General features: G+C 37.2%; 1 protein-coding gene across 12 annotated transcripts in view; it reads left to right on the top strand.

The window, feature by feature from the left end:
• SCMH1 (Scm polycomb group protein homolog 1) overlaps positions 1-16,775 on the top strand; it is a 232,628-nt gene that overhangs the window by 88,513 nt on the left and 127,340 nt on the right. For 8 of the 12 annotated variants that reach the window (XM_030942568.1, XM_030942573.1, XM_030942566.1 and 5 more), the window contains 2 exons: positions 471-541; positions 11,233-11,467. In XM_030942568.1, coding sequence (XP_030798428.1) covers positions 471-541; positions 11,233-11,467 — 306 coding nt within the window. The remainder of the gene's footprint in view (positions 1-470; positions 542-11,232; positions 11,468-16,775) is intronic. The other 4 variants (XM_030942574.1, XM_030942572.1, XM_030942569.1 and 1 more) reach the window with 1 other exon arrangement.

Below are 16,775 nucleotides of genomic sequence, written 5' to 3'. Positions count from 1 at the left end.
TAGACAGCCTTTTCTTCATTCTTCCTGAGCTGAGATGCTGGAATCCAACCATATTGGGTATTAAAAGCTGCCACTTGACAGCAATGAGGGACCTTTCTGAGAGTCAGAGTGTTCAAAAGGAATCTCCCCACCCGCTTTCCGCCTCTTCCATTCTGTTTTCCATGAGCTTCCTGGGCACTTCTTTGAAGTACTGATATATCTTGCTTTGGCATTTTGGATCACTTTAGGAATGAGCATAAAGAACACCCTAAGCCATCTTTAGACCATTATTTTAAAACATGAATCTAAAACATCTGCTCAGGTCACTTAGATTCTTCCCCTTAATACTCCTTTGAGCTCAAACAGGAAAAAAATATGTTTTTTATGCTCAAAACCAGTCTACAAATAGCTTACTGTTTAGTGTAGATTATATCCTGAAAACATTTTTTTTAGGAAGTTGACTGTGATATAGATTTCTATTTCCTTTACAGGTCATTTTACCTGGGACAAATACCTAAAAGAAACATGTTCAGTCCCAGCGCCTGTCCATTGCTTCAAGCAGGTAATTGATTTTCAACATCTTTAGTAGGTGGAAGATAAGTCATTTTTTAATGGTTTTTAGACAATCAAAACAGGAGGTGGAAGCCCTTGGGCTTCTTACCTCAGGGCCCCAGAATAAACTTCTATGGGAAGAACACAGCTCAAGAAGTGAAATTTGGTCACTGTGAGTTTTGGCAGCAGACATTCTTCCCATCTTCATCCCAAGTAACACCCTTGCCTCCTTCTTTACCTCCTTGAGGATATTCTGTGTTACTGAAAACAGCTGCTAATTTTTACTAGAGCTCTTATTTCAGACAGGAAAGAGAGTTATAGTCCATAGACATTGTTGAAAATGGAGCAGTATTTCTTTCTCTGTACTCAGCACTCCTGTCACAATCTTATCTTTCTATAAGAATGTTGACACTGAGTCCCACTGTGAAGCATTTCAGGAGCTCATCAGAGGTCCTCCAGAGTTTCCCACAAGGATTAAGTAACCCAGACAACGCACAGATGGTATTGACTGTATCAGTATATGATATGGTTGATAAGCAAAGAAGTGTTCCGGTGCTAAACAAAGCTAAACATCAGGAAGTTACCTACAATCTTTTCCTTTAGTACTCAAAGGTTATTTCCTCACACTGTCAACATTTCTGGTTGAGTTTGAATTTTGTCTGTTTTTTCTTTTCTTTTTTTTTTTTTTTCTGAGATGGAGTCTTGCTCTGTCACCCAGACTGGAGTGCAATGGCACAATCTCGGCTCGATGCAAGCTCCGCCTCCTGGGTTCACGCCATTCTTCTGCCTTAGCCTCCAGAGTAGCTGGGACTACAGACGCCTGCCACCATGCCCAGCTAATTTTTTGTATTTTTAATAGAGACGGGGTTTCACCATGTTAACCAGGATGATCTTGATCTCCTGACCTCATGATCTGCCCACCTCGGCCTCCCAAAGTGCTGGGGCATGAACCACCGTGCCTGGCCATAGAATTTTGTCTGTTTTCTAAGTAGAAATACAAATTCGGGACTTCTGCTCATTTGAAATGAAAGGGACTGAATTTATACTTCCACCTGAAACCATTTTTTAAAAAGACAGTGTATGTTAATAATGGTTTGGTTTGTTTTGTTTTGAGACAGTCTCGCTCTCTCACTCCAAGACAGTCTCTTGGAGTGCAGTGTCGTGATCTTGGCTTACTGCAACTTCTGCCTCCCGGCTTCAAGCAGTTCTCCTGCCTCAGCCTCCCGAGTAGCTGGGACTACAGGCACACACCAACATGCCTGGCTAATTTTTGTATTTTTAGTAGAGACAGGGTCTCATTGTGTTGGCCAGGCTGCTCTCCAGCTCCTGATTTCAGGTGATCCACCCACCTTGGCCTCTCAAAGTTCTGGGATTACAGGTGTGAGCCACCGGGCCCAGCCAACAATGGTTTTTAAGTCACTAAAAATCAAGCAGCCAAATAGTGATCTCTAGGTCAAATGAGTTGAGCTGCCTCTATGATTTTCTAGCTTACTGTCTTAACAATTTCCAGACCATGGCCCAGGGAAAGGGAACTCATGTTGAGCCCAGCAGACTCCCTAATTGGAAGAAATGGAAGAAAAAAAATGAGAGTCCAGAGAAACCAAGGTGGCTAGAATTTACAGGATGGAGTGTCAGAGAGGAGAAAGCTGCACACAAAACCACAGTGATCTTCAGAGCGTCCAGGAAAAGACTACCATTTTATACATGCATATGAGAAAACTACCTAAGGCTAAAGGAAAAAACTGTCTGAAAGGATTCAAAGGAATAGAACCTGGCACTCACACAGGGCTGCGAATAGTTCCTGATCTCACCAGTTAGACTAGAACATCTCATAATTGATTGGGCATTGGGTATAATACTCAGGAAGGTCTTGCTCAGTATTGGAAAATAATTAACATTGAGCATTGAACTTTATATTATTGAGCATTGCTTCAGTCCAGCCTGACAAATCATAAAGGTAAAACTCAAGAGGATCAAACCATTTTATAAGTAACTTAACTGCATCGAGGAACAAAGCCCAAGAAGATTTACAGGAATGCAAGAGTATCCAGTACCCAACAGGTAAAATTCACCAGATCTAACTTTCAACCAAAGACTACCAGGCATGCAAAGAGGCAGGAAAATGCAACCAATCATCTAGAGAATAATTGATTGAAACTGGCTCAGACTCTACACAAATCATAGAATAGCAGACAAACACATTAAAATAATTATTTTAATGTATTTGTTATGTTCAGATATTAAGCAGAGACATGGAAGATATTGAAAAGACTCACTGGGCTACTATGTGGGAAATGAAAAATACACTAGATTGGATTAATGCCAGAAGAAATTAGTAAACTTGAAAACATAACAATAGAAACTATTCAAAATGAAACACAAAGAGAAAAAGGAATTTAGAAAAAATGAGAAGAGCACCAGTGAACTATGGGATAACTTCAAGTGACAAAATAGACATGTAATTGGAGTCCCCAGAGGAGAGAAGTGATGGGGGATAGAAAAAATATTTGAAGAAATAATGGCTAAAATTTTTCCAAAATTAAAAATAACGGCCGGGCATGGTGGCTCACGCCTGTAATCCCTGCACTTTGGGAGGCCAAGGCGGGCAGATCATGAGATCAGGAGATTGAGACCATCCTGACTAACATGGTGAAACCCCATCTCTACTGAAAATACAAGAAAACTAGCTGGGCGTGGTGGTGGGCAGCTGTAGTCCCAGCTACCTGGGAGACTGAGGCAGGAGAATGACGTGAACCTGGGACACAGAGCTTGCAGTGAGCTGAGATCGTGCCACTGCACTCCAGCCTGGGTGACAGAGTGAAACTCCATCTCAAAATAAATAAATAAATAGATAAATAAATAAATAAATAAAATAAAACTCTAGGTCCACAGAATCAAGAAATTCAAGGAATCCCAAAAAATAAGAAGAAAACTACTCTGAGGCATATCATAATCAAATTGCATAAAACCATTGATAGAGAAAACTCAACAGCAGCCAGAGAAAAAAGACACTTTATATACAGGATAACTAATGTAAGAATTGTATTTCTTGTTAGAAACAATATAAGCAAGAACAAAATTGAACAACACCTTGACAGTACTAAAAGAAAAAAAAAAAACCTGTCAACCTGGACTACTGCAGCCAGCAAAGATGTCTTTCAAACACAAAGGTGAAAGAAATAAAGATATTTTCAGATTTACAAAAGCTGAAGGAATTCATCACTCACAGACTCACACCTCAAGAATGTTAAAGGAGGTTCATCAAGCTGGAAGAAAATGATATCAAATGAAATAACAGATCTGTACAAAGAAATGAAGGTCACTGGAAATTGTCATTATAAGCCTAGATATATAAGATGTTTTCTTATTTAAATCTGTGTAAAAGATAATTGTGTAGACAATAATAACCCATATATTGTGAGGATGATATATATAAGTAAAATGTATGATAAGAGTAGCACAAAGGCAGGAAGGGAGGAATCTTAAGTATATTACAAGGTTCTCATGCATGAAGTAGTACTATCTTACTTGATAGACTGGTAAGTTAAAGATGTTTGTACTATAAACTCTAATGCAACCACTAGAATAATGGGAAAAAATAGCAAGATGTTTTATTTAAACCCAGCTATATCAGTAATCAAATATAAATGGTCTAAATGTTAAAAAGCGGAAATTGGCACATTGGATAAAAAGCAAAACCCAATTATATACTGCCTTCAAAAACTTACACTTGTTTTCTGTTTCTTTACTATTGAGCTTGCTATGATTGGAAAAATTATGCTTTAAATAGGTTAAAAGTAAATGTATGAAGATGATATACCATGCTGACATTAGCCATAATAAAGGTGAAATGGCTATATTAATATCAAAGTACACTTCAAACCAAATAATATTAACAGGGTTAATTAAGGAAGTTAATTTTATAATGATAAAAGAATCAGACAAATCCTGACATGAAGCAAAAACCAATAGAACTAGTAGGAGAAACAGATAAATCCAAAATTATCTATAGTCAGACTTTTAGTACTCCTTTCTGTATAATAAAAGAACAAGTAGAGAAAAAAAATCAGCAAATATATAGTGGATTTGAACAACACTATGAACTAACTTGACCTAACTGACATATATAGAATACTGTCCAACATATGTAGAATACACATTCTTTCCAAGTGCATGCAGAACATTTATCTTGATAGACCACATTCTGCACCATTAAATGAGGCTTCAGAATTTTTCTTTCTTTCTTTCTTTTTTCTAGGGCTTGAGAAATTTAAGAGGATTTAAGCAATACAAAACATGTTATCTGGCCAGGTGCAGTGGCTCGTGCCTGTAATCCCTGCACTTTAGGAGGCCAAGGCAGGCAGATCATCTGAACTCAGGAGTTCAAGACCAGCCTGGCCAATATGGTGAAACCTCGTCTCTACTAAAAATACAAAAAATAGGCGTGGTGGCACCTGTAATCCCGGCTACTCAGGAGGTTGAGTCAGGAGAATGGCTTGAACCCGGGAGGTGGAGGTTGCACTGAGCTGAATCATGCCACTGCACTCCAGCCTGGGTGACAGAGTGAGACTCTGTCTCAAAAACAACAACAACAAAAGTATGTTCTCTGATTGTAAGGAAATTAAATTAAAAAACAATGGTGGGAAGTTATCTGGAAAATCTCCAAGTATTTGAAAACTAACACATTTTTAAATACTCCATGAGTACTTAGAAACTGAAAGGAACATTAGAAAGTATTTTCAACTCAATGAAAATGAAAGAACATTTCAGAATTTGTGGGGTGGTGCTAAAGCAGCTCAATTAATGACCTCAGTTTCCACTTTAGAAAAGTAGGGAGTAAAAAAGAGCAAGTTAATTTCAAATTAAGCAGAGAAAAGCAAGTAATAAAGATTAGACTATGAATCAGTGAAATAAAAATATAGAGAAAAAGCCCCTGAAACCAAAAGCTGGTTCTTTGCAAAGATAAATAAAAGTGATAAACCTGTAACTAGAGTAATCAAGAATAAAAGAAGACACAAATCACCAGTATCACAGATGACAGAAGACCGGGCACAGTGGCTCACAGCTGTAATCCCAACATTTTAAGAGGCTGATGCAGGTGGATCACATGAGCCTAGGAGATCAAGACCAGCCTGGGCAACATAGCGAGAACCCATGTCTATGAAAATTTTTTTAAAGTTTTTTTTAATTAGCTGGGCATGGTAATGCATGCCTGTGGTCTCAGCCACTTGGGAGGCTGAGGTAGGAGGATTGCTTGAGCTCAGGAGGTCAAGGCTGCAGTGAGCTGTCATCACACCACTGCGCTCTAGCCTGGGTCACAGTGAGTTTCTGTCTCAAAAAAAAAAAAAGAAAAAGAAAAAAAGAAATCAGAGAGGTGACTTCACTTTAGATTCAGCAGATAATAAAAGAATTAAGGGAGTACTATGAACAAATGTATGCGTTTTACTCTGACAACTAAGATGAAATGGACAACTTTCATGAATGACACAAATTACCAAAGCTCAGTCAAGAAGAGAGAAAACCTGAATGGCACTATTTCTGTTACAGAAATTGAATTTGTAGTTAAAAACTTTTCCACAAAGAAAATTCCAGGCCTAGATACCTTTACTGGTGTTTCAAACATTTAAGGAAAAAATATTACAAATTCTGTATTGACTCTTCTAGAAAATTTAACAGAAAAGGATGTCTCCTAACTCATTCTATGAAGGCAAATATTTCTGACACCAAAACCAAGCAAAGACATTGAAAGAAAAGAAAACTGTGCAGCCATATCACACATGAAAATAAATGTAAACATTTTAAGTAAAATTGAAGGGAAAAAATCTAACAATATGTGAAAAGAATAACTCATCATGAGCAAGTGGGATTAATTCTAGGAATGCAGAGTTGGCTTCAATTTCAAAAATTAATCAATGGAATTTACCATATGCACACATGCTAAAGAAAAAAATACTATTATCTCAATAGATGCAGAAAAAGCATTTCACAAAATTAAATGTCCATTACTAAATAAAAACTAAAAACTCTCACCAAACTAGAAATAGAAGGGAACTTTCTGAATTCTAAACTCTAAAGGGCATTTTTTAATATCATAAAGGGCATTTAATAATATCATACTTAATGGCGAAAAGGCTAAATGCTTTCCCCTTAAGGTCAGGAACAAGACAAGGATATCTGCTCTTGCCACTTTTATTCAGTATTGTACTACCAATGCAAATAGGCCAGAAAAAGAAATAAAAGGGATCTGGGTTGAAAGATTAGAACAAACACCAAGGAAAATGTATGCAGGACAAGAAAGTACATGAATAGAGATGCTCAATACCATTATTTCATTAGGGAAATACAAATTAAAAGTGATTAGTACTAAAGCTATCACTATACATTTATTTAAATGGCTCAGATTTTCAAAAGGCTGACCATATTAAATAGTGGCAAAGATGTAGAATAAATGGAACTTTCATATGCTGCTGGTGAAAATGCAAAATGGTTCAACTACTTTGGGTGGGGCAGGGGAGGAACTAACAAATATGCAAAATTTATATAAAGGAAACTTTAGAAGATACCTGACCAAAATTTTGATTCATTAAAAAAATAGAGTGCACTTTGTCAAACTTAAGAACTTCTGCTCTTCAAAAGATACTGGTAAGAGAACAAAAATACAGGTCACAGACTAGGAGAGAATAGTTTTGCCTTTCTTAATGATAGGGATATGCTCTAAGAAATGAATTGTTAAGCAATTTCATCGTCGTGCGAACATAGAATATACTTGCACAAACCTGGTTACTATAGCCTACTACACACCTAGGCCATAGCCTGTTCTTCCTAGGCTACAAAACTGTCCAGCATGTTACTATACTGGATACTGTAGGTAGTTGTAACACAATGACATTCGTCTACATAAACATATCTAAACATGGAAAAGGTATAGTAAAAAAAATATATGGTATAAAAGGTATACTAAAACTTGTACACCCGTATCAGGCACTTACCATGAATGGAGCTTGTAGGACTGGAAATTGCTCTGAGTGAGTCAATTAGTAAGTGGTGAATGAACATGAAGGCCTAGGAGATTACTGAATACCACTGTCAACGTTATGAACACGTGCACCCAGGCTACACTAAATTTGTTTAAACATTTTTCTTTCTTCAATAAGGAGTTAACCTTAGCTTACTGTAACTTTTTCACTTTATAAACTTAAATTTTTTAACTTTTTGACTCTTGTAATAATACTTAGCTTAAAACACATTGTACAGGTGTACAAAAATAATTTTTAATTTTTTAATTTTAATTTTTTTTTTTTACCTTTTAAACTCTTTTTGTTACCAAACTTAAGACAAACACATACATTACCCTAGGCCTACACAGACTCAGGATCATCAGTATCACTGTCTTCCACTTCTACTTCTGAGCCTACTGGAAGGTCTTCAGGGGCAGTTACATGCATGGATGGAGCTGTAATCTCCTATGGTAACAATGCCTTCTTCTGGAATACCTTCTGAAGGAGCTGCCTGAGGCTGTTTTTTAGTTAACTTTTATTTTCGTATAAAGAATACACTCTAAAATAATGATTAAAAATATATATTAAACACATAAACCAGCAACATAGTAATTTGTTATCAAGTATTATCTACTGTACATAATTGTATGTGCTATACTTTTATACAGCTGGCAGCACAGTAGGTTTTTTTACACCAGCATCACCACAAATGTGAGTAATATGTTGCTCTAGGACCTTCAAACAGCTGCAGTATAACTAGGATGCAGGAATTTTTTAGCCCCATTGTAATCTTATGGGACCACAATCTATATATAGTCTATTGTTGAGCAGACGTCATTATGTGGAACATGACTATACTTGCAAATGACATAACTGACAGCATTATTTTCCAAATTGATCTGTAGATTCAACACAATCTCTGTCAAAATCCCAGCTGCCTTTTTTGCAGAAATTGACAAATTGGTGCTAAAATTCTTAGAAGAGACCCAGAATAGCCATAGCAATCGTGAAAAGAGAACAAAGCTAAAGCATTCACATTTCCTGATTTCAAATCTTACTACAAAGCTACAGTACTTAAGATGTCATGGTTCTGGCAGGAAGATAGACATATAGATCCATGAATTAAAATTGAGAATACAGAAACTGAACCACCAATTTATGGTCGATTGATTTTTCACAAGGGTACCAAGACAGTTCAATGGGTTTTTCAACAACTGGTGCAGGAACAGCTGCTTATCCACATAGAAAAAAGTGAAGTTGGACCCTACCTCTATGCCATATACAAAAATTAACTTCAAGGGGATCATGGACCTAAATGTCAGAGTTAAAACTACAAAACTCTTTAAAGGAAACATAGGAGGAAATCTTCATGACCTTGGATTAGATAATACAACACCAGAAACATAAACAACAAAAGAAAACATAGATAACTTAAACTTCGTCAAAATTAGAAGATTTTTGTTTCCACGCCGTCAAAAAAGTGAAAAGGACAACCCACACAATGGGAGAAAATATTTGCAAATTATATATCTGGTAAAGGACTTGTATCCAGAATATAGAAAGAACTCTTAAAACTCGGGAATTAGGCCGGGCTCAGTGGCTCACACTTGTAATCCCAGCACTTTGGGAGGCCGAAGTGGGCGGATCACGAGGTCAGGAGATTGAGACCATCCTGGCTAACACGGTGAAACCCCATCTCTACGAAAAAGACAAAAAATTATCCGGGTGTGGTGGCGGGTGCCTGTAGTCCCTGCCTTGGGAGGCTGAGGCAGGAGAATGCTGTGAATCCGGGAGGCAGAGTTTGCAGTGACCCACTGCACTCCAGCCTGGGCGATAGTAGACCGAGACTCTATCTCAAAAAAAAAAAAAAACAAAACAAAAAAAAAAACTGGGAATTAAAAGACAACATGATTTTAAAATGGACAAATAAGTTGAATAGGTATTTCTCCAAATATATACAAATGACCAGTTAGGCACATAAAAGATACTCAGCAGTCATTAGAGAAATGCTAATTAAAACTGCAATGAGATATACATCACATTGACTAGATGACTCTAACATCAAAAAGACAAACAATGGCAAATGTTGCTGAGGATATGTAGAAACTGGAACCCTCGTACATTGGTGGTGAAATTATGAAATCCTGTAGCTACTTGAGAAGACAGTTCAGAGGTTACCCAAAATGTTAAACAGAGTTACCACATGACCCAGCAGTTTCACTCATAAGTATATGCCTAAGAAAATAGAAAACATGTCCACAGAAAAATATACCATAGATGTTCATCACATTGTTATTCATAATAGCCAAAAAGAGGAAACAACCCAAATGTCCGTCAGCTGATGAATGAGTAAGCAAAATGTATATCCATACAATGGAATATTGTTCGTCAATGAAAAGGAATGAAGTACTGATACACTCACTGACATGGGTGAAACTTGAATCCATTTTGCTAAATGAAAGAAATTATTCACATATTGGCCACACATCATATAATTCCATCTGTATGAAATGTCCAGAATAGGTAAATCCATGAAAAACAGAAAGTAGATTAATGGTTTCTAGGGTCTGGGCTGGGAGGATAGTGGGGAATGACTCCATTGGGGCATGGGGTTCATTTTGAGGGGATTATGGGAATGTTATAAAATTAGATAGGAATAGTGTTTACACAACTCTGAGAATATTCTAAAAATCATAGAATTATATACCTTAAAATGGTTAATTTTTTGTTTTGTGATTTAAACATGTACCTACCATATGATCCAGCCATTTCACTCCTAGGTATTTGTGCAAGAAGAAAGAAAGTATATTTCCCTACACGAAATTTTGTACTTAAATGTTTCTAGCCGCTTTAGCAAACCAAATCTCCATCAGCACGGTTATACTGCTCAACAGTAAAAGGAAATGAATTATTAATATGGTTGAATATCAGAGTAGTTATGCTGAGTGAAAGAAGCTAGGCAAAAAAGAAAGTACATCTTCTGTGATTCTTTCTAAGACTAGAAAATGCAAAGCAATCTGCAGTGATAGAAAGTATACCATTGGTTGCCTGGGTACAGAGGTTCTGGAGGGGCCAGAAGAAGAGATTACAAAAGAGCATGTGACAACTTGCCATGTTCATTATTTTTATTGTGGTGATGCTTTCACAGGTTTATATGGTGTATATGGTAGCATGGTCATATACATATGTCAAGACTTACTAAAGTGTATAGTTTATTGTATGTCAATTGTATGAATTGATTAGTAAGTTATTGTTGAAATAAGAAAAAATCAGCCCCTAGTAGTCTGTGTGGTAGATATACACATCAATATACTAAAATATTCCACAAAGAGACACAAAGAATATTATAGTTTAATAGGACGTAGTAGTCCTAAAAAGACTAGAAAGGGACTAAAAAGTCCCTACCTGGAAGGGTAGGGAGTTAGAGAATTATAGGATGAGAAAACATTTAATTAACTGGCCTATATAAGACATTCTTGTCCTTTATTTTAACTGGTATGGGTCTATTTGATGCTTCATTGGAAAGTAATTTTTTACCCTTCATCTTACCTTTCATTGTTTCTTTTGCATGAAACCTTTCTGAATTATTAGGGAATAATTCAGTTGGTTGTTCCTGGCCCAGCTATAACCAATCTGAATCCAAAATATGAATTTTGGGGGTTTACTGTTAGTCTGTCTAAACCTCATGCCTTGTTTTTCCCAGTCCTACACACCTCCAAGCAACGAATTCAAGATCAGTATGAAATTGGAAGCACAGGACCCTAGGAACACCACATCCACCTGTATTGCCACAGTAGTTGGACTGACAGGTGCCCGCCTTCGCCTGCGCCTTGATGGGAGTGACAACAAAAATGACTTCTGGCGGCTGGTTGACTCAGCTGAAATTCAGCCTGTTGGGAACTGTGAAAAGAATGGGGGTATGCTACAGCCACCTCTTGGTGAGTAAGTAAACCCAAACTCTTTCTAGCCAATTATTAATAGTTAGCTTCCAAAAACTGAACATTCTAATATGGGAAAGCCTAGGTTCCCCTGTTTGTCCCTTATTTTTCATGTAGTCTCCTAAAAAGGCCCACCCAAAATGAAACAAGCTGCGCAATTTGGACATCTCCATCTCTACATTAGCTTGTGATAACCAGGCTTCTCCCAAATTCTTTCTAACAAGAAATCACACCCTTTGTTCTTCTTGGCCGGTGCCCATTTACCCAAGAGTGAGAATGGAAGGAGGTCTTGCCATTTAACCTATCTCAAAAAGCATAAAGCTTTCACCAAATCCTATCATGATGATGAGAACTGAGAGAAAATCTGCCAGTAGAAAGCATGACTGTTACAAGGATCTCTTATCTCCTTTCTCACTAATTCTCACCTGGTCCTTGGAGTTTTCTCACTTTGAATCCATTATTACATAAAAATCATTTTTTAAAATATAATACCCCCACTAGGTTTTTCTTTCCAGATAAGATTCCCCTCCAGCTTTTGCCTTAATAAATCTGGGGGATTCAGCCCTTCTTTTCAGTTACTGTCAATCACTATTATAGGGAGTCTAAATGGGGCACCGAGAGAGTTAGATTATGGACTTCGGCTATATTTTCTCTAAGGAAGCTGTGCTAGATTGAGAGGTAGAGAGCATGTATCTTGGGCTCCCTAGGTACTTATTTAACATTTTCCCCCGTTAAAAAAACAATTGTAATGTAAAAATTTCAAACATATAAAAAGGTAAGAGAAAAATAGCATAGTGAATGCTTGTGTAACCTTCATTGTTGAAGTCAATATAGTTTTATCTATACTTATATCTTTTCTGTCCCCACCTCCAATTGTTAAACATAGCATCATTTTATCATGAAAGTATTTAGTATGTCTCTGTCATGGGCAAGGATGTCTTAAACATACCATACTGTTATCACATATAAATAAGCCAATGATAATTTCTTAATATCAGCAAGTATTTTAATGTGTTTAAATTTTCCGAATTGTCTGTCTCTCTGTCTCTCTCTCTCTCTCTGTCTCTCTGTCTCTCTCATTTATATCAGTTTTTCAAATCAGAATCTAATTGGAATCCACACACTGCAGTTAGTTGATATGTCCTTTAAGTTTCTTTAAATCTACGAGTTCTCCTCTGCTCTCATTTTTTTCTTGCAGTTTACTTGTTTAAAAACCTAAGTCATTTGTCTTTTAAATTTCCTAAAATTATGTTTTGTTGATTGTACTCTTGTGGTATCATTTTTTTTTTATTATACTTTATGTTCTAGGGTACATGGGCCCAACGTGCAGGTTTGTTACATATGTATACATGTGCCATGTTGGTGTGCTGCACCCATTAACTTGTCATTTACATTAGGTATGTCTCCTAATGCTATCCCTGCCCCCTCCCCCTACCCCACAACAGGCTCTGGTGTGTGATGTTCCCCTTACTGTGTCCAAGTAATCTCATTGTTCAGTTCCCACCTATGAGTGAGAACATGCAGTGTTTGGTTTTCTGTTCTTGCGATAGTTTGCTGAGAATGATGGTTTCCAGCTGCATCCATGTCCCTACAAAGGGCACGAACTCATCCTTTTTATGGCTGCATAGTATTCCATGGTGTATATGTGCCATGTTTTCTTAATCCAGTCTGTCACTGATGGACATTTGGGTTGGTTCCAAGTCTTTGCTATTGTGAATAGTGCTGCAGTAAACATACATGCATGTGTCTTTATAGCAGCATGATTTATAATCCTTTGGGTATATACCCAGTAATGGGATGGCTGGGTCAAACAGTATTTCTAGTTCTAGACCCTTGAGGAATCGCTACACTGTCTTCCATAATGGTTGAACTAGTTTACAGTCCCACCAACAGTGTAAGAGTGTTCCTATTTCTCCACATCCTTTCCAGCACCTGTTGTTTCCTGACTTTTTAATGATTGCCATTCTAACTGGTGTGAGATGGTATCTCATTGTGGTTTTGATTTGCATTTCTCTGATGACCAGTGATGATGAGCATTTTTTCATGTGTCTGTTGACTGCATAAATGTCTTCTTTTGAGAAGCGTCTTTTCATATCCTTTGCCCACTTTTTGATGGGGTTGTTTGTTTTTTTCTTGTAAATTTGTTGAGTTCTTTGTAGTTTTTGGATATTAGTCCTTTCTCAGATGAGTAGATTGCAAAAATTTTCTCCCATTCTGTAGGTTTCCTGTTCACTCTGATGGTACTTTCTTTTGCTGTGCAGAAGCTCTTTAGTTTAATTAGATCCCATTTGTCAATTTTGGCTTTTGTTGCCATTGCTTTTGGTGTTTTAGACATGAAGTCCTTGCCCATGCCTATGTCCTGAATGGTATTGCCTAGGTTTTCTTCTAGGGTTTTTATGGTTTTAGGTCTAACATTTAAGTCTCTAATCCATCGTGAATTAATTTTTGTATAAGGTGTAAGGAAAGGATCCAGTTTCAGCTTTCTACTTATGGCTAGCCAGTTTTCCCAGCAGCATTTATTAAATAGGGAATCCTTTCCCCATTTCTTGTTTTTGTCAGGTTTGTCAAAGATCAGATTGTTGTAGATATGAGGTATTATTTCCGAGGGCTCTATTCTGTTCCATTGGTCTATATCTCTGTTTTGGTACCAGTACCATGCTGTTTTGGTTACTGTAGCCTTGTAGTATAGTTTGAAGTCAGGTAGCGTGATGCCTCCAGCTTTGTTCTTTTGGCTTAGGATTGTCTTGGCAATGCGGGCTCTTTTTTGGTTCCATAAGAACTTTAAAGTAGTTTTTTCCAATTCTGTGAAGAAAGTCATTGGCAGCTTAATGGGGATGGCATTGAATCTATAAATTACCTTGGGTAGTATGGCCATTTTCACGATATTGATTCTTCCCATCCATGAGCATGGAATGTTCTTCCATTTGTTTGTGTCTTCTTTTATTTCACCGAGCAGTGGTTTGTAGTTCTCCTTGAAGAGGTCCTTCACATCCCTTGTATGTTGGATTCCTAGGTATTTTATTCTCTTTGAAGTAATTGTGAATGGGAGTTCGTTCATGATTTGGCTCTCTGTTTGTCTGTTATTGGTGTATAAGAATGCTTGTGATTTTTGCACATTAATTTTGTATCCTGAGACTCTGCTGAAGTTGCTTATCAGCTTGAGGAGATTTTGGGCTGAGACGATGGGGTTTTCTAAATATACAATCATGTCATCTGCAAACAGGGACAATTTGACTTCTTCTTTTCGTAATTGAATACCCTTTATTTTTTCCCTTGCCTGATTGCCCTAGCCAGAACTTCCAACACTATGTTGAATAGGAGTGGTGAGAGAGGACATCCCTGTCTTGTGCCAGTTATTAAGGGGAATGCTTCCAGTTTTTACCCATTCAGTATGATATTGGCTGTGGATTTGTCATAATAGCTCTTATTATTATTATTATTATTATTATTATTATTATTTTTTAATTTTGAGATACATTCCATCAATACCGACTTTATTGAGAGTTTTTAGCATGAAGCGCTGTTGAATTTTGTCAACGGCCTTTTCTGCATCTGTTGAGATAATCATGTGGTTTTTGTCTGTGGTTCTGTTTATAAACAGAGATATAGACCAATGGAACAGAACAGAGCCCTCAGAAATAATACCACACATCTACAGCCATCTGATCTTTGACAAACCTGACAAAAACAAGAAATGGGGAAAGGATTCCCTGTTTAATAAATGGTGCTGGGAAATCTGGCTAGCCATATGTGGAAAGTTGAAACTGAATACCTTCCTTACACCTTATACAAAAATTAATTCAAAATGGATTAAAGACTTAAATGTTAGACCTAAAACCATAAAAACCCTAGAAGAAAACCTAGGCAATACCATTCAGGACATAGGCATGGGGAAGGCCTTCATGTCTAAAACACCAAAAGCAATGTCAACAATAGCCAAAATTGACAAACGGGATCTAATTAAATTACAGAGCTTCTGCACAGCAAAAGAAACTATCATCAGAGTGAACAGGCAACCTACAGAATGGGAGAAAATTTTCGCAATCTGCCATCTGACACAGGGCTAATATCCAGAACCTACAAAGAACTCAAACAAATTTACAAGAAGAAAACAACCCCATCAAAAAGTGGGCAAAGGATATGAACAGACACTTCTCAAAAGAAGACATTTATGCAGTCAACAGACATATGAAAAAATGGTCATCATCACTGGTCATCAGAGAAATGCAAATCAAAACCACAATGAGATACCATCTCACACCAGTTAGAATGGTAATCATTAAAAAGTCAGGAAACAACAGTTGCTGGAGAGGATGTGGAAAAATAGGAACACTTTTACACTGTTGGTGGGACTGTAAACTAGTTCAACCATTGTGGAAGAGAGTGTGGTGATTCCTCAAGGGTCTAGAACTAGAAATACTGTTTGACCCAGCCATCCCATTACTGGGTATATACCCAAAGGATTATAAATCATGCTGCTATAAAGACACATGCACACGTATATTTATTGCAGCACTATTCCCAATAGCAAAGACTTGGAACCAACCCAAATGTCCATCAGTGACAGACTAGATTAAGAAAACGTGGCACATATACACTATGGAATGCTGTGCAGCCATAAAAACGAATGAGTGCATGTCCTTTGTAGGGACATGGATGAAGCTGGAAACCATCATTCTCAGCAAACTATCATAAGGACAAAAAACCAAACACCACATGTTCTCACTCATAGGTGGGAATTGAACAATGAGCATTTGGACACAGTAAGAGGAACATCACACACCGGGGCCTGTCACCAACATGGTACATGTATACTTATGTAACAAACTTACACGTTGTGCACATGTACTCTAGTACTTAAAGTATAATAATAATAATAAAGTAAAAGTAGAATTCTATGATTCAGCAGTTCCATTTCTGGGTATATACTCAGAAGGACTGAAAGCAGGAACTTGGGCAGATAGTTGAATACCCATGTTTAGCAGCATTAGTCACAATAGCCAAAAGGTGGAAGCCACTCAAGTGTCCGAAGAATGGATAAAGAAAATGTTCACACATATGTACACACAGAAAGAGAGTAGGGTGGGGAAGAGAGAGAGATGCAATGGGAATATTATTCAGCCTTAAAGAGGAAGGAAATTGTAACACATGCTAAAACATAGGTGAACCTTGAAGACATGCTAAGTGAAATAAGCCAGTTATAAAAGCACAAATATTGTATGATTTCACTTAGATGAGATATCTAGAGAAAGCAAATTTATAGAGACAGAAAGTACAATAGTAATTGCCAGGATCTCGGGGAGGAGGA

Source organism: Rhinopithecus roxellana, chromosome 12 (genome assembly GCF_007565055.1).
Source record: "Rhinopithecus roxellana isolate Shanxi Qingling chromosome 12, ASM756505v1, whole genome shotgun sequence".
NCBI classification, from domain to species: domain Eukaryota; kingdom Metazoa; phylum Chordata; class Mammalia; order Primates; family Cercopithecidae; genus Rhinopithecus; species Rhinopithecus roxellana.
Note: the sequence above shows the minus strand (reverse complement) of the source record. Positions and strands in the feature narration are given on the sequence as shown.